Below are 25,046 nucleotides of genomic sequence, written 5' to 3'. Positions count from 1 at the left end.
TGTAGAATTAAGAAGTCGCCTTCTGTGTACTGCTCTGCTTTGCAGCCTGGCATTTCCATGGCATCATGATCCTTCCAGCTGCCCACTGCTTTCAGAAAGATCTGCTAAGCCAAATCAGATCAGGATGTCAGGGCTTTAATAGGTTATCTCTTCCAGAAGCATTTTTTTTTCCAGTAGAAAGAGAAAAGTCATGTGTTGCTAATGGCAGAATTTCAGGTACCAGGGAAGGAAGCATCTTGGGCTAGATGGGCCTTTGCCAGCACTTTTAATAGCATTGTGTGTAGGCCTTATTCCAAATACACTGGCCTAAGGAGCAGATAAAATGCCCAGTGACATTTACTTGGTTGTGTGCTTAGTTGGTACCTCAATGACTCTGCCTTGTTCATCATCACACATAGACACAGCCTTCCTTGCAGTCCCCCTGACCTGTCTGATTCATCCCTCCAGGCCGTACTCATGCATCTGGTCCTCCTACAGCACGTCAAATAAGATTGCAGGCTCTGGACTCCGACTGCCAGGGCTGAGTTCCCTTCTCTCCTATTTCCCATGTATGCAGATAGTAGCAATTTTTCCAAGCCTCAGTTTTATCATATGGTAAATGGTACACTGTGGGTTTCTGAGGGCAAAAGGAGAGAATGATGTAAAGGGCTTCTGGTGCTTAGCACATAGAGCTCAACAAATGTTAGCCAAATAAATAATAAACTCTCATATAGTACTTACGTTATTCTAACATTCATTTATATAACAAGTCATTTGATTCTTAAAACAACTCTAAGAGGTGGTTACTATTATTATTTCCATTTTACAGATGAACCAAAGCACAGATAAATTAACTGACTTACCTGAAGTCCCACAGCTAATAGATGGGAAATCAGAATTTGAGCTCAGGGCTCTCTGGTTCCAGGGTTCCTGCTTTCCACCATTCTGCCATGCTACCTCTCCTGTAAACAAATGATATTACTCTAACAGTATTGGCTGCATCATTGGGAAGCTTTTCTGCATAACTTGAATGCAAGTGAAATACAGGTCAAACGAAGGTTCTATAATGCAGAGTGGTGTGGAATAAGCTTTCTCACCATGATGCATAATACCAGGGCTAGCCTTACAACTTCATAGTAGAAGACGTCAGACATTATCCAGTGCAACAAGCTCGCTTTACAGAAAAGGAAACTGGAACCCAGGGGAGTCCCAGAGTTTGCACACGGTCCTAGACAGAAGCAGAACCAAACCCTGGTTAGGTTTCACAGAACCTTTCCAAATTTAAGGGATTTTAGTCTGCTTACATTTACTACAGGAGGCTCGCTTGTCCTTTGGATTACAGACAATCTTCCTCCATAGGCTAACTTCCTTTTGACTCAAGGTAAAATCTATTTGACTCAGTTAAATGGAATTTTATACTGATCATGTAAAAGATGTAAAAAAATTAGGTTAATAGGAGGAAACCAAGAACTTAGTAATAGGATTGGGTTAATTCTGCTGAACGAAAGGTAGCTAAAAGCAGCTCCTTGGAGGGGTAAAGGAACACCTGGATTCTGATGAATAACAGTCCAGTGACACTGACCAGTATGTCTTTCTACCCCTTCTGGTTCACCTAATGAGCTTGTTGTGTAAGCAGCTTTGTTTTCTCATATTTGCCTGTTTCTGCAAGGCAGTTCTCTGATTTTCAGTGACTCTACACCTAAAAGTTGGCAAAAATAAACCTGCGGGCAAGTTACATGTTAAATGATTACACAACAAATACTTTCTCCTCCCCTACAGTAATACACTTGTAAAAGATCAGATTGGGGAAGAAGAAGCTGTTGAAAAAAATTCTGCTAAGCAGATGCTTACTCTGAGTACTGAGAATAGGAAATATGTTTTGACATGAAGGTCTAGATTATGAAAGAGTGCTGATTCATATTGTTCTAGAATCACCAAATGCTCTTGCTATAAGGAAACTTAAAGATCGCCTGGTATGAACCTGTCTTTTAAGCATGAGCAAAGAAGACAGAATGATAAGCAGTTCAAGGTCAGAGCTAGAGACAGTCAAGACTTCTGGCTCTTGTCCTGGAATTTTTACAGTAATGTCATATAGAGAACCATAAAGAATGTGTTCATCTGCAAATAGTAGAAAACCATCTTAAAGGTGGCTTAGCAGGTAGGGATTCATCTCTCATTCTTATGCAAGATAGCATCCAGAGGAAGGGAGTCCAGGAGCAGAATGAAGCACAGGAATGCTACCAGGTACCCGGCTGCTCTGTCTTCTGCTGCCCCAGGCTTCATGTGTATGCTTCCTCCTCATAGTTCACCCCTCACTGTTACTGCATGGCTGCTGCACCTCCAGGCTCAGGTTCATCTACTGGTATAGAGAGAAGGAAAAAAAAAAGGCCCCAGAAGCATGCCTGCCATCTGACCTTTTCAAAAATTTCCCAGAAGCCTCACCTAGCCTTAAATCTCCTTGTCTGGAACTGGGTCACATCTGCATCTCTATCCACAAGGGACTATGGGAAAGTAGATATTTTTGGCTATGCACAGTCACCCCAGACATAATCAGGTATTTTTTAGTGAGGAAGGATACGCGAATGGGTAATATGGAGGAAACGACTAGAGTTTGAAACAACAACTATGCCAGGGGGTAGGTAATTAAAAGCCATAGACTTCAGAGTCAGGACATATCTGAATTCAAATTGCAGCTGTGACAATTTTTGGGTAAGTTGCTTTATGTTGTTAGGTCTCAGATTCCTTTGTGAATGGAGATAACTATGGCCAAATGAGGTAATAAGGGTGTAGTGAAGTTAAAAGAAGATGATTAAGACATAATAGTATCTCTATCAATTTTCACCCTATACCATTGCTTTAGGATCTGGTAATATTAGTGTTGTTTACCCTTCCCGGGCCAAGCTACATTTCAATATGTTTTAACTTCAGACAGAATGTTCAAGACACCAAGACACGGAAACTGGTTAAACAGGCTTTATTTACTTTATTCCCTATTAGAAATAATGCCCAAATAATATTAAGGCATTATTCACACTGCTTCTAGTCCTTTGTTCAAAGGGGAGAGACTTTAACGGGCCAGCCAACCTGGTCTCAACCTGAAGTGCTTCCTGGTCATGGAGAAGAGATGGCCAGGCCTGTAGCCTAGTGCTTGTAGGAAGTTTACAGCAGACAGGGTGTTCAGAGCCTTTTATACCTTTTTTTAGGGCAGAAGCTCAGTAGATGAGGAAATTTACATCTCCCAGACTAAATCTCATTAGATATTAAAGAGAGAGAGGGAGGGGGGAGAGAGAAACTTCTTAATAAATTAGGGCAGCTCATTTCACATTTCAGGGTCCCAAACATAAGAGCCATATGTATTACACATGCTCTCTCAATCCAAATATGTAGATTAGATATCTCAGGAAATAGCACAAGGTCTATGGTCAACTTTGCTATGGACATTCATTATAGCCTTAGTATTTCTTATTTATTTTTTTTTTTAGGAAGAAATATTGTTATGCTGTCATTATGAGAGGCTCATTTCCCTTCTGAAAAAATTTCTCATATACCCCATAATAGCTATGGTTAGCATGATATTCAGATGAAAACCGTACCATATGTATTTTATTCCAATCATTTTTATTAACAAAATAATTCATGATTATTGTAGATAAGTTAGAAGACAAAGATAATAAAAATATAAAAACATAATTACATATGATTCTACCATCTACAGAAAACCACTGTTAACATTTTCATGCATAACTATGTGGATGGAACTGGAGGGTATTATGCTAAGTGAAATTAGTCAGAGAAAGACAAAAATCATATGACTTCAATCATATGAGGACTTTAAGAGACAAAACAGATGAACATAAGGGAAGGGAAACAAAAATAATGCAAAAACAGGGATGGGGACAAAACAGAGACTCATAAATATGGAGAACAAACTGAGGGTTGCTGGAGGGGTTGTGGGAGGGGAGGATGGGCTAAATGCATAAGGGGCACTAAGGTATCTACTCCTGAAGTCATCATTGCACCAGACGCTACTAAAAAATAAAATTAAAAAAATTTTCATGCATATTCTTTACTTTCTCTCTATATAAATGTAAATACACAGTAAAAATTGTACTTTTAAAATGTAAAATTTTGCACTTTGTGTACTATTTTTAATTTTTTTGTACTTAACAATTAAGTATTTTTGATGACATCAAACAATTTTACATCATCTTTGAAATGGTTGCATGTGTTTTTAATGTAAATACACAATAATTATTCAACCAATCTTCTACGGTAGAGCACAAGGGTTTTTTTTTGTTTGTTTCTGTTATGTTTTCCAATTATGTGCTGTGATGGACATCCTTATAACTAGAACTTGGTGGCAACGAAATTAATTACTGAAAACTAAATTTTTGAGTCAAGAAGTACAAATATGATTTAAAACATCTATATTATAAATTTTTTACCAAAAAGATGGGAACAGTTTATGCTACCATTGGTAGTATATGAGAGTGCTTATTTCCTTGAACTCTTGCCAGCGCTGTGTTATCATTAAAATATATACATAATTTTAGTGTGTGTGTGTGTGTGTGTGTGTGTGTGTGTGTGTGTATTGGGGTACTTATTCTGAACTTGTTGTTGCTGTATATAATCTTCCCAGGTTTGTTTGTATATATAAAACCAGATAGGCAGAAAGAGTGGACAGGTGTGACAGGAGCTGCCTCTGTGAACCTCTTTCCTTCACGTGAAAACTGAAATGGAAAAATGTGGCTTTTCTGCAGGAATAATGATCTCCTTTTGTATTTTTATACCAGTTTTTTTCTTCTCTTAACTTCTTTCTCCATATTATAAAGGATTCGAGTGAGAGAAACAACAAACTGGGTGATTGTGTAAAGCTCTAAAATAGATACAATGAGACAGTTATGACTTAAAAGACTCAGTGATAGAGATTCAATGTAGACAAACATAGACTTCTGAATGCATTGCATGTAAGTACCCAAAGTGCAAAAATAAAATAGGGGAGGAATTGCTTTGCTCAAGGCTGGTAGAAAAAATAAATTAGGGACAACCTGGAAACAAGGTGACCATGAATGGAGAGCAAAGCACTGTAGTTCAAAAAAAAATCACAAGATTGGGCTTTATAAATAGGAACATGGAAATAAAGGAATCTAAAGCTCTTGGGTCACTGCTAAAGCTCATGTCCAATTTTAGATTCTACAACTTGGGAGAGGCATGGATGGAAAGTAAAAATAGACACCACTCCCTGAACTTTTTGTATGTCTGGGAACTTTGTATTTATTAACACATATGATTTAATAATCATGACAAGTCTTTGTGATGCCTATTGTGATCCCCATTTTACACAAGAGGAAACCAAAGCTTAAAGAAAGCACTTTAAAGGCTCTCTATGTCTTTATCCAGATCCAGGATTCAAACCAGGTTGATCTGCCTCCAAGATTCATCCTCTTATTCACTCACCTGTAATACATACCTGGAAACTTGATGTGGCAAAAGGGCAAGATTACTTGGTTCCATCCTATTGCATAGAGATGACAGTCACTTTTTGGTAAATTTCCTTCTTCCACTTGGGTGTATAACTATACCTGCCCAAACTGTGGTTGTTGGGGGTCAGGCTGGGAAATTGCTCATAAAAGTGATCCCTTTTTCCTTTGAATGCTTTGTGTGAGGCAGTTCCTTCACTGACCTTGCATATAAATTCCCTTACTGCCCCTAATGTAGCTGATGACTCACCTTCCTCTGACTCTGATTGGCCAGACCCATAATGCTGCCTGCAGGTATCAGGATGGAGGCAAGGGAGCCATAACATTTTTTAGGTTTGAAGTGGGAGAACCAGACAAATTAAAAGGTTGTCAGGAAAGGTGGAAGTAACAGGGACTGTTTTTCTGGGAGAAGAGAAAACTGAATTGTGGCTTCCAGAAAGATTTCAAAAAAACACAACAAAACAAAACAAAACAAAACAAAAAACCAAATTCATACCAGCTGGTATCTTTCTTCACTAAAAACGAACAGGGAATGAACTTAGATTTCACTGTAAGGAATTTACATCAGAAAGAAGAATTTCCTGATAGTGATAATTATTGAATATTGTAATAGGTTCCCAGAAGGTGCTGTGAAAACAAATTTCTTCATAATTCTTTTAAAAATGGGTCATTATCCTACTTGCCCAAGATGTCCCAGGAGGCAAAGTCGTTAAGTTTTCAAGCTGTCAGACAGGGACTAGTTCACAAACAAAGGGGTTTCATCATCTGGGAGCCTGCTACGACTATGGAATACCAAAAGAGGTTTGTAAGGTATAAGCATGAAATAGAGCAGGGATTAAGGAAGTCTAAAGCATGATACTGATGGATCTTTCAAAACAAAAGCATTTTTTTCATTAAGGGAAGTGAAGAAATATCTATGTATTTTCCCTGTATGAATGTTTCTGCTCATATAACTGATGTATAAATACATAGGGATGAGCTGTGTTGAATGTATTTGTTTGACCAGGATAATTTATGAAGGTGTAATAACAGGGCTTGAACTTCGTTCAATATAATGTCCGAAATGTGAGTATAGCCACCAAATGGAGCTGAGATTGTATCTTAAATATGTCCCCAGTTAATTTTAAGAGTAGAAGAAAAAAAATGACCGATGTAAGGACTAGTCTTCTTTGCCTACTTTTTGCCATGGTGGCAGTTCATACAAGACATTATGAAATCCAACACAGTTTTGTTTTATAGCTTGCTTGCTCAATGAAATTTAGCTACCAAATCACTAGAAATCAATCTTTTATGAATGAATGTCTGTTGATCTGGTTGGATAATCATATATAACTTTAAAATCATATGTAGCTCAGAAAACTCAGAGTTATAATGATTATTTTTTCTCTCCTGAGATAGTTCTATTTTTTACCCCCATTTTCAGTACCTTTTAAAACTCTGCTCTGTATAGACAATGTCTAGTTCTGTTATATTTAAAATTTTAAATTTCAAACAATGGGAATTTCTTTGTAAACCCCATGTTCTCTCTCATATATCTTCCCCTTAGGTTCTATTTAGAAGCTTCGTTTTATGGAAAATCTTGATTTACTCTGCAGTTTATTTTGTCACATAAGATAGGAATTAAGGTTTTCAACATATTTTATTATTATATTTTATGGGCTTTGTCAGATGCCACTCTTCCCTTTCTCGCTCACTCTCTAGGATTTAGGCAACATTATAACAGTGATAAAGTCTGTTATAAAATCTGTTACAACACAGTACCATATAGCACATTTCCATGTTGCAATCTTGTAGTGGTATGCCAGATGCTTCTAGGGATCTGTTATACAGAGTGTAGTTCTATAAACCATGAGCCTTCTGCTCCAGTGGGACTTCTCTACTCTTTGCCTCTAAAAATCTTTTTTGTGGTTTCTCATTTGCTCCCATTCACCCTGAATGCCACTCTCTTGCTTACGTTCTTCAAAGCCCAGTTTCATTTCTACTTTTTTTTTTTTTTTTTTTTTAAATTTTTTAATTTATTTTTGGGACAGAGAGAGACAGAGCATGAACGGGGGAGGGACAGAGAAAGAGGGAGACACAGAATCGGAAACAGGCTCCAGGCTCTGAGCCATCAGCCCAGAGCCCGACGCGGGGCTCGAACTCACGGACCGTGAGATCGTGACCTGGCTGAAGTCGGCCGCTCAACCGACTGCGCCACCCAGGCGCCCCTCATTTCTACTTTTCAAAGAGGCATTCTCTGATCATCTCTGTTTTCTTATTCCGAGATTTGGTATTATGCTATTTTTCATTTCCCATGAAGGATTTATAACTTATTACTGCTGCTATATTTTGTGTGGTTGTGTCATACTCTCACACTATGTATAAGTTCATGTAGGAGGCAGTGTGAAGGGATGGTGATAAGCAAGAAGTTCCGAGTTAGATGTGAAATCCTAGATCCACCACTGTTGACCTTGAACAAGTTACTTAACATTATACAGCTTCTATGCCCTCCTCTGTAAAACTTTTTTTATGAGTTGTGATGAATTAATGAAATGCTAAGATGTGTAGCACAGTGCCAGACACGTAGTAAATATTCATCAAATTGAAGGAAGAGTCAATGTCCAGTATTTCTTGGCAACTCTTTAAGTGTAGAGCCCAAGAAAATTTTTGAGTTGAGAGTTCAATAAACTATTTGCTAATTGAATGAAAATTTGCCGCTCTCTACCAAGTCTAAGTGTTTACAATTACATAGCCCTTTATTTTTTGAGAGTTTTGTTTAGAGTCAGTTCTTTATACACTCACAGCTCCTTTTAGGGTTGCACACAGAACTATCTAAATAAGTTCTTCAAAACCAGGGAAGGCAAGAGGAGGCCTGTGAGGCAGAATGGAAGGGGGAGAGGAGGCAGAGGTGGGCTCAGTGCTGGGTGTTTTAGTTTCAGTCTGGCATTGTTTGCTCATAACCTGGGAGAGAGGCAAAAAGGACCTGTCCTCCAGTTTTCTTTCTATCTGTTGAAAATCTATTCATATTTTAAGACACAGAATAAAGGTGCCCCCAGTTTTCTTGAGGTATAATTGACAAATAAAACTGTAGATATTTAAGGTTTACTATGTAATGGTTTGATAGACATATACATTGTGAAATGATTACCACAATCAAGTTAATTCACACAGCCAACCATTACCTCACATAGTTACGTGTCTGTGTGTGTGTGTGTGTGTGTGTGTGTGTGTGTGTGTGTGTATGGTAAGATCATTTAAGATCTGTTCTTTTAGCAAATTTCAAGTATATAATAAATATCATTAACTACATATGGGCTCACTCATTTCAAAACTGAATGTTTGTACCCTTTGACCAATATCTTCTCATTTTTTCCACTCTTCCACCCTTGGTAACGACTATTCTACTCTCTGGCTCTATGGGTTTGGCTCTTTCAGATTCTACACATAAGTAAGATCCTGTAGTATTTGTCTTTCTATGTCTGGCTTATTTCACTTAGGATAACGTCCTCCAGGTTCAGCCATGTTGTTGCAAATGGCAGGATTTCCTTTTATTTATGGGTAATATTCCATCATATATCTCGACCACATTTTCGTTTTGCTTTCATCCACTGATCGAAACTTAGGTTGTTTTCATACCTTGGCTGTTGTGAATATTGCTGCCATGAATATAGAAGTGCAGATATCTCCTTGAAATACTGATTTTACTTCCTTTAAATATATACTTAGCAATGGTCTTGCTGGATCATATGGTAGTTCTATTCAGAATGTGTTAAAGAACCTCATACTGTTTTCCTAATGGCTATACCAATTTGTATTCCCAGCAATGGAATACAAAGGTTCCCTTTTCTCCATATCCTTTCCAACAAGTGGCACATTCTTTAGGTGGGATTTCCTGATTCCTAATCCATAGCACCTCTATTAGATACTTACGCTTGTCCATGTCATGCCATTAGTTCTGTTGCTAAGTGAAAGTAACATGATTTTAAACTTCCTGTAGGAATTTTTGTCCCATTTTTTATGGTCTTTGCATCTAGTACTATTATCAATATAATGAGTACAATAGGGCTGTTGTTCTAAGAGTCAAGGAAGATAATGTTTATGAATTCAAATTTTAAAGTATAAAGATTTATAAAAGTACAAGTTATTATTGTTGTTTTTCCTATATTAGAACACTTCTCATGGAAATTTATGTGCTACTTTGGAGACTTCTAGGTACAATGAGAAAAATAGGCAGTTTAAACATGGCCCAATGCATGATATTCAGCTATCAATTTCTATAATGAATCATTGGTCTGTGAGCAAGAAAATATGAATACAGAAAATGGCACAAATATTTTATGAAACCAATTGACCTATGCAGACTTTTTTTTGATTATGAAAACATGCACATTTAAATGACTTTTGCTATTAAGAAAAATGAGCAGTAACCTAGGAGTCAAGTCATTCAGAACTGCTCTAGTTCTAACACAATAAGCTTCATGCTCATTGGTGAGCCATTGAGCATCTGTGGTTCAATCTCCTTGTCTGTAACCTGAGGGGTTTAGAGTATATCTAAGGTCTTTATTAGATTTAGAAAACAAAGATTTTGTTATTTGAATACCTGAAAAATTCCTGTTCAGTTAATCTGCATGTATTTTAAGAAGGGAATAAAATAGCTTTCTGTAATTGAAATCCAAGCAAGGCACTTTAGCAATGAAGTTATTGCCCTTGTAACAACATCTTCTGACAAACTGATGTTAGTGCTTTTCCTAAGAGACTTGGCTAGTGGTATTTGTGTACCTTGTAGATTCTTGAATGTGTATTTACTATGGGAAAGTGGCATCTGATATCCTTTCTCAAACCCTCTTCTGTAGACAAATGAGCGTCCACTTGCCAGTTAGTTTTCATGCTTACAATCAGTCAATGCCTCTTGTATGAGCCATGATGTGTTTCCACAGTCCATGGAGCTGAGGATTTTGTGATGCATCAGTCCTTCCATTTGGGCTTCAATGGACTGGACTACGCCACTAAAGATGGTTAAATTAAAAGGAAAATACATTAGCTGATAATTTAATCTTATGAAAAAGGAAATGAGAAAGCTTCCTTTTCAACAATATAGGAAACTCATTAGGTCTTATTACAGTGCCCATGAAACTTTTATAGATGTTGAACTTTAAGTCCTATGTCCTTTTTTGCCGGGGGGGGGGGATAATACTATTCTTTTAAATTATTTTGACTTAACTATAGATGTATTTAACCATTAATGTATTTATTATATAATGTATATATTGAATATTGATATTTACCTCAAAAATATTTGAAAACTACTACCAAATTGTCTGCCAAAAGTTTGAACTGCTTTCACCAAAAGTAAATGTATTTGTGTCTTGCCAACATTAAATATTATTAATTTTTGTAATTCTGGCAATCTGATAGGTGAAAAAATATCTTGTTTTAGTGGCACTGTCTTGATAATTAATGAGAGCCAGTAATTTTTTTCATATGCTTATCACCCACTTTTGCTTATTTTTTTCAAGTTGCTTATTTACAACCTTTGTTCCTTTTTGTATTGTGCTGTTAGAACAAATGCACTTTTACCGTTTATTAAGTGTCTAGAACTGTTCTCAGTATTAGGGATACATCATTGGGTGAGGCACAAAGAGGCGTTCTCATGGAGCTTATATTCTAGAGGGAAGAGAAAAATTAACAAGAAAAAGTGTCAAATATAGGTTATAAGATAAAATCAAGGGACATGAACAGGATTTACTGGGAGGTTTCTTTAAGATAACTGATAAGGAAAAGTTTTTCAGAAGGGATGACATTTATATTGAGAAAGGTTGATAAGAACATCTGTAGAAAATTATCTTTTCAGGTGATGGAAACAGGTAATATAGAGGCATGAGTGAGTTTACAGTATTCCAAGGAGAGAAAGAAGGCTATGGTCTAGAGAAGGTGGGAGAGGGGAAGTGAGCAGAGATGAGAGTGGAGAAGTTGGAAGGCTCAGTCCATGTAAAGGGCTGGTAGTTCGGGAGAGGGAGTTCTGGTATCATTCTAAGTATGCTGGAAAGTGATTGAAGCTTTTTGAAGAGAAGTGATATAATCTGATTTATACCTTAACTCATCACTCTGTTTATTAGGGGTGGAATGAATCATTGGGAGCAAGAATAGACGCAAGGAGACCAATCAGAGGATAGGATAGTTGTGAAGGCAAGAACTGACAGTTACTTGGAATAGAGGATGCTGTTAATGGCCTGTCCAGATTACATGTAGCTGCCTTGTACACCAATCTCCCAGCTACTATGAAAGTAAGCTTTTATAAATCTTGGCCGACTCCTTCCTGGGAGGCTACAACTCCCCTCCCTTCTCATGGACCTTAGCCAATGACCGAGTGGCAAAGGGGTCCTGTTGCCTAAAGGTGGGGCTAACTTTGTGCTACAGTTTTTGCTGTAACACTTTTTTGTGGAATCATACTGAAGCTTATCAGTAGCTGAGATGACATTCCTGCTTAGGATTCCTGACCTGTCCTTCCCTGATTCTCTAGCTCCTCTTCTTCTCAATAAGTAACTTGAACAAGAAGCTTCATCTCATCTCTGCTTTTAGGGAACCTGACCTAAGACACTTGGTTTAGGATGGCTGAGGTTGAAATGGAGGAGACTAGCTTAGAAATGTTTTAGAACAGTCTGTGGAATGGATCTGGAACATGGGAGAAAGCTAGAAATCAAGAGTTCCTAAACTTTGTTATTGAGCAGTGTGGTGGGCAATGGCATTAGTTACTAACAGCAGATGCCTGGAAAGAGCAGATTTACAAGGTGGAGAGGGAAAACATTCTATTTCAAATATGTTAACTTTAACATGTCTATAAGTGGATATATCAAGGGTACAATTGAGTGTACTATCTTTTGCTCCAAAGGGGAGTCTGGTCTGCAGACCTACATTTGGGATTTATCCATAATATTCAAATGCTGTTTGAAGGAATGTGACTGAATGTGACCAGGTCCTGGCATGACAATATTCTAGGCTGAGCAGAGGAGGAAAATCCTCTGCTCATCAAGGAGTAGTCAGTAAGTGGTGAGTAAATCATGAAAGGATGCATTACAGAGACTGATACTGAGAGGATATCATGGAGGGTGTGGCCAGCTGTTGAATGCACCTTGGTGGTAAATAAAGACGAAGACAGAACAGATCATAAAATAGGCAACAGGGAATTTTTTGGTGACCTTGACAAGAGAAGATTCTGAGGTTATGGGAAGGGTGATAAAGGAGAGCATGGCAGATGCTGAGGCAAACACACAGACCTAGGTTGTGAGTAGGAGTGGCAAATGAGATAGTAACTCAAGTGGGAAAAAGAGTCCAAAAATTTTTAGTTTTTATTTTTTACTGACACCAGTAGAAGGAAATAGTTGATTTTTAGCAAAGAGAAGGGACAATTGCAGGATAAAGTTCTTGAATAGACAAAAAGCAATGAGACCTAGTATTTCTGAGTAAGAGTTGGCTCTATCCTAAGATGGAAACACTTCAAATTTGCAGCAGGAGAAATGCCAGAGAAATGAGTGCCAACAAAGAAAACTTTGTAGATGTTGTGATGTGTGGCTGAGTTAGTTTTTGTTGGATTGTTTCTGTGTTCTTATTGAAATATGAAATGAAGATCCCAGCTGAGATGAGGGTCAGAGGTGGGGCCAATAGTTTGGAGATTTAAGGAGGGAAGAGTAAGGATGAAATTATCATGTTAGGGACTAGGAGATTTTATTTATGGAGGAGATGTAGTATAATTTTCTTGCAATATTGAATGCCCCTTTTGGTGTGAATGCTTACGAATTTTTAATAAGACCAGTCATCAAGATTTTGAATTTTTTCCAGGCATACTTAGGTCCTCAAGTGGAGACATGGAATAGGTGAATGGTTTATTTTAACTAGCATTGAGGTTTGTCAGGAGGACACAAAGGAGTTAAGGAATTTGTAAGGGAGTGATTATGAGGATTATAAGGATTATGAGGAAACAGACTATCCTTATAATCACTCCTTTAAGATATGAGATGGGCTAAGAGGCAAATGAGAGGAAGGATGGAAAGAAAGATTGGGAAGTCAATGGATTTGAGGTTTTCATAAAGTTGAAGAAATGTTGGAGTAGGGGTAGCAGAATATATGAGCTTGAAAGATAAGAGGGTATAAACAGAGACTGGGATGTTTGACATCTATATTCAGAGATATTGGAAACATTCGTGACAACAAGGTCAAAGTGTGACCATGGAGGTAAGAGGGTTATAGAAAATATCATTGGATGGAGGGGGTTGAGAAACTTGGAGGATGTGGTTTTGGATCGTCTACACAGGTGTCGAAATGCCCAAACTTGGGGAAAGCGGGTAGAGGTACAGAGGACACTAAGGTGGGGGCTAGAATCAGCAGTGAAATAGAGAAATGGGAAACTGGCACAAGGTGGTATTTGTTTTATTTCATTGATTTCTATGAGTTCTTCAAGTACATTTTATCTTAGAATGATCGTTAAATAAGGCCAAATCTCCCATCATCCTATCACTTCATCAGAGGATGGTGGATTTTGACTAAACCATGCAGCTAGGTCTTGTCTACTTATTCTGACCTGGCCCAGTGTTCCATTCGTTTTTCTTACTCTTCAGGGTTTGCTGTCACCATGAGTGTCTGCCTCTTAACTGGAAGCCAGAGAAGTGAGCCCTCAAATAAACAGGGCTTCTCCTTGTGCTGGTTGACCTCTTACCCCAACATGGTGATCTTTCCCACATTGCTAAAATCTGTGACAACCATTACTGATTGCTGTTGTAAAATAGGGCAGTAGTCCTTTATTTCTCAAAACTTGTTTCACCGTGGATGCCCGGTTAGATAGTTTCTCATTATTTTCGTAGTTGATAGTTTGATTACAGTTGATTACTCTCTTGAATCCATCCAGATCTTCCTTCAGTTCCAGTTATATTTACAAATTATTTGGCAAGTCTGTCCTCTCCATTCCTTGCAACTAATGAGCCTTTATTCAAGCTTGTAACTGCTGTGCTGCCAGGTTGTCTTGAACATCTGCTGGTTGTTTCTGGACAGGGAATTATGGGGAGAGCGGAATGGATGCTTTCAAAGAGCTGGCTGCCCAGGAAGGCCTCTGCATCGCCCACTCAGACAAAATCTACAGCAATGCTGGGGAAAAGAGCTTTGACCGACTCCTGCGCAAGCTTCGGGAGAGGCTTCCCAAGGCCAGAGTGGTTGTCTGCTTCTGCGAAGGCATGACTGTCCGAGGCCTCCTGAGTGCCATGCGGCGCCTGGGTGTTGTGGGAGAGTTCTCCCTCATTGGAAGGTAAATCTCAATCTCTGTCTCTCTTTCTTACACCCCCCCCCCCCCCACATACACTTTGGCTCACATATACTTGCTCTCATAAATCTGGACATCCTGGCTCCAGACAGGGTCTTCTGGGCTGAACCTTTGCTCTAGAGCTCATGGAGAATAGGGCTATTGTCATTTTCCTGCTAGACAAGAGCAGGGCAGTCAATGACAAGATGATGAGACTACTTCAGAAAAAGATGGGAAGTTGTTGCCAGAATGTTTTATTCTGGAGAATTATTCTTTTTAGTTGCTTCTGGCCCTTCCCAACCCCCAGCTCCCTAAACCACACACATGCTTATGTCTTCAAAAAGCATGGAAGCCTTAATGGGGTATTGGTGGAGGAGGGGTAGCAGTGAAAATAGAAATATATATTAAGATAGGAAATTTGAAGGGCTGGCTAAATGCAGCTGAACCGTGGAACCTGACAATGTGCTCTTTTGCATGCGTGGGATGGCTGAGTGATGCTTTCAGCATGTGACTCCTGAGACAGTAGGTGGTGGCTTCCAAAACCTCTGCTCTTCTTTCTGGATCATATGATATGCACTTTTGTGGGAATAGATTTTCAGTGTCATTGTATTTTTCATAGGGTTTTGACCTAACAGGTGTCTTGTTTAATTTGCCTACTAAAAATATTGCACAAAGCAACTGCTTAATTTTTCCAAGGAACCTACTGAATTTACATAAGGGAAAGCCTCCACTGATCCCTGACTCTGTCACATTCATCTTCCAGATTCCCTTTTCTCCTCTCATCTCCTCTACTGGCTAGAATATAATCTATATCTCACCTACTGAAGTACCTCAACCACTGACCCTCTTCTCTAGGACGCCGAGTAGTAATGGTTTGGACATACATCCCCACCAGACCTTTCCTTCTGTCCTTGACGTGTTAAATGCCATAATAGTAGTAACACTAATCTCATCATCATCTGGAACTAGAGGTACCGGAGACTTTTGAAAAGAAGGTAGGATATAAATACAACTAAATAAATAAACAAACAAACAAATACTCTCTCATGAGGAGAAATGGAATTAAGGTCAAATATAATTCAAGATTAAGAAAAAATTATTAAATTTGAGTAAAATTGGCACAGTGCCACAAAATGTCACTTTGGTTTCTTCAACATGATGCAGTTGTGTGAAGCCACTTAGCAAGTCTTAAAAAAAAGAGTGTTTAAAAATGGAATATTATTTCCTTTATGAGTGAAAGGGAGGAAGGCAGCATTGTTGAAGTGTTATACAAAATAAGGTTGGTAATATGTGTACCAGGACATACAGATTTGTTCTTTTTATTGATTTTGTAAAATGACTGCTTTTATGAAGGACACTTGTCTTAAAAATATTCTCATGTTTACCCTTTTCAAAAGAACAGTTGTCTGTTTTTCCAGAATTCATTCTCTTTAACATCCATGAAGAGGCTATCTACCTGATTTCTGGGTACTTTAAACAGATGTGGCAAATATGTGAGCCTTGGGGTATACAGACTGCCTAATTGTGAAATATAATTACATAAAATGTTGCAGTGAGTACCTGGAGTGTAAAGAACTCATCCCATCATAATTTTTTTAATGTTTATTAACTTTGAGATAGAGGGAGAGCACAAGTGGGGGAGGCACAGAGAGAGCGAGACAGAATCCGAAGCAGGCTCCAGGCTCTGAACTGTCAGCACAGAGCCCCACGTGGGGCTCAAATCCACAAACTGGGAGATCATGACCTGAGCCAAAGTTGGACACGTAACTGACTGAGCCACCCAGGCGCCCCTTTCATCATTATTTTAAAGCTGAACAAAGATGACAATATAAACTTACCTCTCTGACTCTTGCTTACCTGCTAATAATAGCTGAGTTCAGACAAGTATTTCTGAGTCTCTCAGATGCTTGCTTGTGAAAAGGTCAGTTACATGTGATATCTACCTCTTTTATTCCTCTATCTGCCCTATCTCTGCTGGGTGCTAATGACACATCATAGGGAATCATGACGACAATGAACACCTGAGCTTCTGAGGATGCTGTTCCCTGCACCGGTGGTTATTGCCAAGGATGCATGGAGTCCTTGAGATGCCAAAGCCTGCCACACTTGGTGCTTCTCTGCCTTTCTGGGCTATATTCTATGGACATCTATCAGAGTAGTATTGGCTGTTACTCTCATATCTTAGAGGATTTGGGGGAAAATAGCCCTTTCTATTCTTTGTTCACAGTTCTCTCCCTTCCCTGGAAGAGATAGGAATTCATACATGAGTCCATAGGGAGCTGAACAGGGAGCCAAGGCAAGCAGGAACACCACACCATACCTAGAATTAGCTTTCCCTTCAGATGTTTGATTCTTCCACTTCCTGAGGAATACATTCTATCCCAGATGGACATTTGGTGGGCTTGGTTCTCTCATTTGTGCAGGCGTGCCCGGAAGGGTTACAGTTTAACATCAAGTGCAACTTCTGGCTACATTTGCAGTGCTGTTAAATATATCTCTCTTCTATTTGGAGAGGAGTTCATTTACTAAATGATAAACTCCTTTGAGGTCAGGAGCCATTGTTCAGTATTTTTCACAGCACATAGTATGATTCTGGCTGCCTCCAGAATCACCAAAGATGGTGATGGACCTCTTTGCATAGAGGTGAGGATGAGTAAGTCATGGCTTAGACTGCAGCAAAAGGTATTTAGTTAAAAGCATTAGAACTTCCTGAATGAAGATTTATATTCTCTTGCCTTCATGACCCCTCTTTTCTCTCATGTTTCACATCCAACATAAAAGAAAATGTAGTGCTACCATCCAAGCATATCCAGACTTTGACAAATTACTGCCATTCTCATTGCTACCATCCCAGTCCAAGGCACCATCATCCCTCATCTGGATTATGGTGATAACCTCCTAATTGATCCCTGCCCTTCCCCATCATCTGTTCTTAAGGCAAAGTGATCTTTTAAAAACTTAAGTCAGTGGAAATGCAAGCTGGTGCAGCCACTCTGGAAAACAGTATGGAGGTTCCTCAACAAACTAAAAATAGAACTACCCTATGACCCAGCAATTACAATACTAGGCATTTTATCCACGGGATACAGGTGTGCTGTTTCAAAGGGACACATGCACCCCCATGTGTATAGCAGCACTATCAACAATAGCCAAGGTATGGAAAGAGCCCAAATGTCCATCGATGGATGAATGGATAAAGAAGATGTGGGGTATATGTATATATATATATATATATATATATATATATATATATATATATATATATATATAATGGAGTATTACTTGGCAATCAACAAGAATGAAATCTTGCCATTTGCAACTACATGGATGGAACTGAAGGGTATTATGCTAAGTGAAATTAGTCAGTCAGAGAAAGACAAAAAGCATATGACTTCACTCATATGAGGACTTTAAGAGACAAAACAGATGAACATAAGGGAAGGGAAACAAAAATAATATAAAAACAGGGAGGGGGACAAAACAGAAGAGACTCATAAATATGGAGAACAAACTGAGTGTCACTGGAGGGGTTGTGGGAGGGTGGATGGGCTAAATGGGTAAGGGGCGTTAAAGAATCTACTCCTGAAATCATTGTTGCACTAGGTGCTAACTAATTTGGATGTAAATTAAAAAAAAATACAAAATAAAACAAGTTAAAAAAAGGAAAAAAAGTAAATAATAAAAAAATTAAGTCAGGTAATATCTCTCTTTCTGTGCTCAATACCTCAAAATGGCTTTTCATTTTTCTCATAAGAAAGTCTTGTGATGGTCTTAAAATCCCACATTCTGTCATTGAAACTGTTTTCCATAATGGCATAATAAACTATAATGACAGAAATAGAATTTTTTAAATAGGAAGTTCTCAAAGATAATAAGAGCATTCTATATTTAATGAATATAGAATAATGGAAAAATGAAACAAAAAGAAATAGGGGCTGAGAATTCTAGCCCTGACACCAAGTAATCATGTGATCTTGTTTAAGTTACTTTTTGTCTCTGAGTCTATTTTTTCCTACAAAATTAACAACTTATATTAAGACCATGTGACAAAACTATGATCAATAGGAATATATTTGTACATTAATTTTTTCTAAAATTATTTGTGAATTTAGATTAATCAGTTTACATTTTCTTACCTGTAACCTTTATTAAAACCAGGAGAATTTGTTGAATACAGCTGGTCAGTATTAGTGTCTTCACGTGGTCATGGAATGCAGCCAGCAGATAATCAATGCAGCCTACAAGATAATCAAACCTTTGACTTTAGACAAATTGGCAGAATATTGTCACCAAGTAAGTTAACTAACCACAAGTTAATCATTACACTAAAGAAATGTTCCATCTTGGCTCTATGAAATCGCCTCTTTTGAGATGATTCTCAGAATTGTGCTCACCATAGCTGTAACTCTAATGATGATGGTGATGATGATAATCACATTTGTTTAGGACCTACTATATGCCAGGCGCTATTCTAAGCACTTTGCATACATTAACTCATTTAATTATGATAACACTATAATGAGAAATGTACTAGTATTATTCCCGCTCTGATGTATGGAGAAGTAGGAAAGTTGTCAAAAAGTGCTGCAAATCTAGAGCTGGGATTTGAACCTAGGCAGTTTGACCTCAGAATTCATGCTCTTAATCACTAAATTATACTCTGTCAAGTTGTCATTGTTGTGTTTAAGAGATATTAGCATTAACCTTAGTTTCCTCTTAGTTTGCTCTCTCTTCTAGAAATTTATTTTATTGTTTAAATTCACCTTCTTGGAAAATGAACTGAAGTATCTCTGTAAGAAAATTTTACATTTCTAATTATTATCTATTTCTTTTAATTTTTTTCCTCTCCCAGTATTAAAGGTTTTATGTGATAATTCAATAAAGGGGCTATTCTTTTCAAGCTCATTATTTTTTATCATAACATGAGACTCCACAGTCTAATTCTCTTTGCACACAGTCTGTATCTATGGAACTATACTTACATAGAAGCCAATTTGGAACAAGTGGGCGATATTTCACTGAAATCTTAAGTGATAATTATTAAAACTGTAATTGTTAACTGGCTGATTTGTTCTAATTTCTATTTTTTGTTCCTTTATTTGAAGAAAGTGAAAGTGAGCATGGTTCATGTGTATGAACACATAAGAGCTACCATTTATTGAGTGTTTGGTATGTACTAGGCTATTAATATTTAATATCTCCAGTCTTCACAACAACCCTGAAAGGTTGATTTGAAAGGTAGAGAGGTTAAACAACTATACCAAATTCCTAAATTTAATAAGTGGTGGAGACAAGATTCAAACTTACTATAATACCATAAATCATATAGATACATAAATATCAAATTATAACCTCCTCAAAGTTGACAGGTTTTATATGCTTGTTAATTTTCCCATCAAGCCTAAAAGGTGTTTTGGTGTGGTAAAAACTCAACTGTGCCAGAAATCATGGGGAGTCAGAGAGAAAGCAAGTGGTTTCATTGTGTGGCCCTTGCTTTTCCTTTCCTATTCCAGGATCAGTATGTTTTATCTAGCATGGTAAGGTTTGACGTTCTTCTTCAGTCAGCCTCAGCCTCTAGAATTCATCTGTAAAATTACAACTCATTTTTGCTTGTCTCTTAGGTTGTATTTTTCTTTAAAAATACAATTTTCTAAAAAAATAAAAATTTTTAAAAATCTTATTTTTGAGAGAAAGAGAGAGAGAGAGAGAGAGAGAGACAGACAGACAGATGGACAGTGTGCATGGGGAATGAAAGAGATAGAGGGAGACCCAGAATCCGAAGTAGGCTCCAGGTTCTGAGCTGTTAGCACAGAGCCCAACTCAGGGCTTGAACCCATGAACCGAGAGTTCATGAGCTAAAGTCAGATGCTTAACCGACTTGAGTCACCCAGGCACCCCATTAAGTTGTATTTTTCTAATTACAAAATGCCTACTTGCCTGTTAAACTATAGCTGAGTGTCAGTGGTAGATCTCTTGTGGGGACCTAAAGACACACTCTTCTCAGGGGATGAGTGAGAGCTTTCTGGCTTTAGTTGTATGCCAGGTGTTGACATTTTCCACCCTGTTTTCCTCATCTTGGGAAGCCTTTACAGTAGATTTACATTCTATCTTGTTAGGAGCCTCTGATTAAATACATGATTAAATATATTGGATATGCCATATTTAATTATATATTTCCTAGCCCCTTTTATTGGATTATGGCCTCATCTTCTAACTTATCCACTCTACAAAAGAAATATCCAATAAAGGTAATTAAGCCAATAACCTTTCATTTTGCCCCCTCTCCCTACTATATCCTGGCCAATCAAACTATTAAGTATAGGGTCCTTACATTTCAAATGCTTACCCCTTATTGGTGGGCACTGTTTTATCTATCATCTCTCTCAACTCTTGTCTTCTAACCCACTAGACCCACTTTCCAATATTTGTTTTTGAAGAGAAATTCCTTCTAAAACTTGATCCATGAAAACATTGACACCATGATTTTTGAGTTGAAAGCACAACAACCTTAAGCACATTAAAAAAATGTCTTGAAAGGAGCACTTGCTTTATCTGGAAAGATGGCTATTGCTTCATTTTAAAACAAAAGAAGTAATTTTTCCTTTTTTTTTTTAAATATAAGGTAATGTTTTTGTCTTTTTCTTCTAGAACCTAAACACATATTTGGAAAAGTGACCTTTATACCCTTGAAACAAGATGATATACCATGGTGTTATGTTTCACACACTTATTTTTTTTTTTATGAGAAATGAGTTATTTTAGATCCTATCTTTCCATTATGGAAAAAATGGGGGGGGATATCTGAAGTTTTCAGCCTTCAGACAAAATTATAAAGGTTATATATTATAAAGTAAATGTGAACTTTCAGTGAAGCATGACCTCCACCAAAATGGATTATAATCAAGAGGCTGGCAAAGCTGATGAGCATTTTCTGATGTGTGATGGTCCCAACTTATAGATACATAACCTGGCCTTCTGTAAGTTCCCAAGGGCAGAAAATGATTGCTAACCGGCTGACAGGCAATCCCTTTCTTAAAACATTCCTCCTCCACACGCAGATTAATGAGAGCTTTGTGGAAGATTACACTGTTAGAAAAAGACTGTGAGAAATATATTCGAGGGAAGGAGAGGGGATTTAGTTTAGAGTACTCTGGAGATTAAACATTGTTTGTAGGAGGATATTGACAAGTATTGTGAGCATAGATCTCAGCCACAGAAATGCTTAGGATTTTCACAATATTTGGGTGACTGATTTGCATTGTGCTTAACCCTTCCTTTACACCAATACCTATTTCCATGGTTCAGATAATGGACTTCTAAAAACTGAATGACTAACATCTTGGTCTTTCCTTGCCTTTAGAGTACTAGAAACACTGAAGGGTTTAGGGTTGCCCTCTGTATCTATACGGCACTGGCTCAATTTGAATGGAGGAAAAAGAAGTCATTATAATTTAGTCAAGTTTATGTTTGAGGCTGATCAAAGACAGCAGGGATTTTATATTAATACATTTTGTGGAAACATGATAGTTTCTTCCCAAGCTGGCTGCACAACAGAAACAATATGCGCACTTAAAAATGCACATTCCTGGATCCTACCACAAACCGTCAATACAATTTCTTGATGAGAGACTTTGGATCTTCTTCTTGTTGTAAAGACTGAAGATGAGTTAAGTTTCAGAACCACTACCTTCTGAAGCCTACACCCATGCTTTACACTCTGGTGGTATTCACAATAACTGAGTTGCTCTCAGGACATATTTAATTTTTTTTTAACGTTTATTTATTTTGAGACAGAGAGAGACAGACAGAGCGTCAGAAAGAGGGGGAGACACAGAATCCGAAACAGGCTCCAGGCTCTGAGCGGTCAGCACAGAGCCCGACGCGGGGCTTGAACTCAGGGGACCACGAGATCATGACCTGAGCTGAAGTCGGACGCTTAACCGACTGAGCCACCCAGGCGTCCCTCTCAGGACATATTTGAAAGGGAAAATGGAATGAAAATTTTAACTTTTTTGCCTGTTATTTTGACACTTTAGCTCTGTTTTTTTAAAATTTCTTAAGTTTATTTGGCTTCAAGATTTTCTTTCAAAAGTAAAGATACATGAGGAGAGTAGTAAATAATAGTAATATTGACAGTAGGAGTGGTAGTAATAGTAGTAAACACTATTTTCAGCTCTATTTCCTGTATTCCTGCCCAAACTGGCCTATTGACTTGACCTGTAAAAAGCAGAGTCATGTCCTAGTTTTCTGACTGATCAAGATGCAGAGTAGGAAACATTTACACAAGTGGCAGATTAGTCCAGTCATCTCTGAGTCTAGGGTTGCCCAGGGATGAACAATGAACTACCATTTCTTGCTAATTGTAGAGTTGGGTGCTGATGATTTAGGTGCTTGTCAGCTGCTTGGCTGCCTATATCAAAAACCCTAAAACCATCAGTTCCTGGGCTCCACCCCCCTTCAATTCTAATTCAATATGCCCAGGGATAGATGGAGGAGTATGTACATTTCAAATCAGCCTTATTGAAATTCACCAACTTTAAGTGTTTCATTTGATGATTCTTGTAACTCTGTATAAGCATCATAACTCTGTTTAAGCATCATAACTATATAAATCATGATATAGAATATTTCCATCACAGAAAAACATTTCCTAATGTCCCTTGGCAAGCATTCCTTTCCAACCTCTGTACACAGGCAATTACTCATCTGCTTTCTGTCATTACACTTTTGCCTTTTCTAGAACATTGTATACAGAAAATCATATGGAATGTAGTCTTTTATGTCTGACTTATTTTAATTGGCAAAGTGCTTTTGAGATACACCCATGGTGTTGTACGTTTGCATAGCTTCTTTATTGCTGAGTAGTATTCCATGGCATGGATGTGCTTCAATTTGCTGATCCATTCTCCTATTGATGAATATTTGGATCTTTCCCAGTTTCGACTATAATGCATAATGCATTTATGGACATTCACGTATAAGTCTTTGTGTGGATATATCTATTTAATTCTCTTAAAGAAATATCTAAGGGTGAGATTATGGGTCACATGGTAAGTCTGTATTTAACTTTATAGATTGCTTTACAAGAAACTGGCAAACTATTTTCCAAAGTGGATGTACCATTTTGCAGTTCCCCCAGTGGTGTATGAGAGTTCTAATTCCTTTACATCTTCACCAAAATAGTATTGTCAGTCTTTTCACTTTTAGCTATTCTGGTGGGTGTGCAGTGGCATCTCTTTGTGGTTTTAATTTGCATTTTCATAATGACTAATGATGTTGAACATTTTTATGTGCTTATTTGCCATTTTAATATCTCTTTTGGTGAAATCTTTTGTAGATCTGTAAGTCCATTTTGTCATCAGGTTGGTTGTTTTATTGCAAAGTTGTAGAAAGTTCTTTATAATTTCTGGACCCAAATCATTTATTATTTTTTTTTGTTATGTTTCTTTATTTTTGAGAGGCAGAGAAAGACAGAGAACAAGTGGGGGAGGGGCAGAGAGAGAGGAAGACACAGAATCCAAAGCAGGCTCTAGGCTCTGAGCTGTCAGCACAGAGCCCGATGTGAGGCTCGAACTCACGAAACGTGAGATCATGACCTGAGCCGAAGTCGGATGCTCAACTGACTGAGCCACCCAGACGCCCCTGGACCCAAATCATTTATAATAAACATATATAGCATATATTTTTGCTAAGTATGTGTCTGAAAATTAAATTTTGTTAACAGTATCTTTGGAAGATAGAATGTTTTAAAATTTAAAAGTCCAGTTATCAATTTCTTCTTTTATGATTTATGTTTGTTGTGTTTTATCAAAAATAGCTTTACCTACTCCAAAGTCACAAACATTTTTGTCTAAATTTTATAATGTTTCTTTCTATGTTTAGATATATGATTAAGTTATATATTTGAAGTTAATTTTCATATATGTTGTGACATAACAACATATATGTTGTTAAGTTTCATATATGTTTTTTTTAAGTAAAAATATCCAGTTGTTCCAGAACTGTTCTGTTGAAATGACTATCATTTCTCCATTAAAATAGCCTGATATTTGTTGAAAATAAATGAGCATATATGCATGTGTATTTTTTTTTTAATATATGAAATTTATTGTCAAATTGGTTTCCATACAACACCCATTGCTCATCCCAAAGGTGCCCTCCTCAATACCCATCACCCACCCTCCCCTCCCTCCCACCCCCCATCAACCCTCAGTTTGTTCTCAGTTTTTAACAGTCTCTTATGCTTTGGCTCTCTCCCACTCTAACCTCTTTTTTTTTTTTTTTCCTTCCCCTCCCCCATGGGTTTCTCTTAAGTTTCTCAG

The 25,046-nt window shown here is 37.7% G+C and overlaps 1 protein-coding gene across 5 annotated transcripts in view; it reads left to right on the top strand.

Moving 5' to 3' along the window:
* The window catches only part of GRM1 (glutamate metabotropic receptor 1), a 421,316-nt gene that overhangs the window by 104,904 nt on the left and 291,366 nt on the right, over nt 1-25,046 (top strand). For all 5 annotated transcript variants that reach the window (XM_019425034.2, XM_019425035.2, XM_053904400.1 and 2 more), the window contains exon 3: nt 14,481-14,730. In XM_019425034.2, coding sequence (XP_019280579.1) covers nt 14,481-14,730 — 250 coding nt within the window. The remainder of the gene's footprint in view (nt 1-14,480; nt 14,731-25,046) is intronic.

Source organism: Panthera pardus, unplaced genomic scaffold (genome assembly GCF_024362965.1).
Source record: "Panthera pardus isolate Hobbes unplaced genomic scaffold, ASM2436296v1 HiC_scaffold_17, whole genome shotgun sequence".
In the NCBI taxonomy this organism is placed as follows: Eukaryota; Metazoa; Chordata; class Mammalia; order Carnivora; family Felidae; genus Panthera; species Panthera pardus.
Note: the sequence above shows the minus strand (reverse complement) of the source record. Positions and strands in the feature narration are given on the sequence as shown.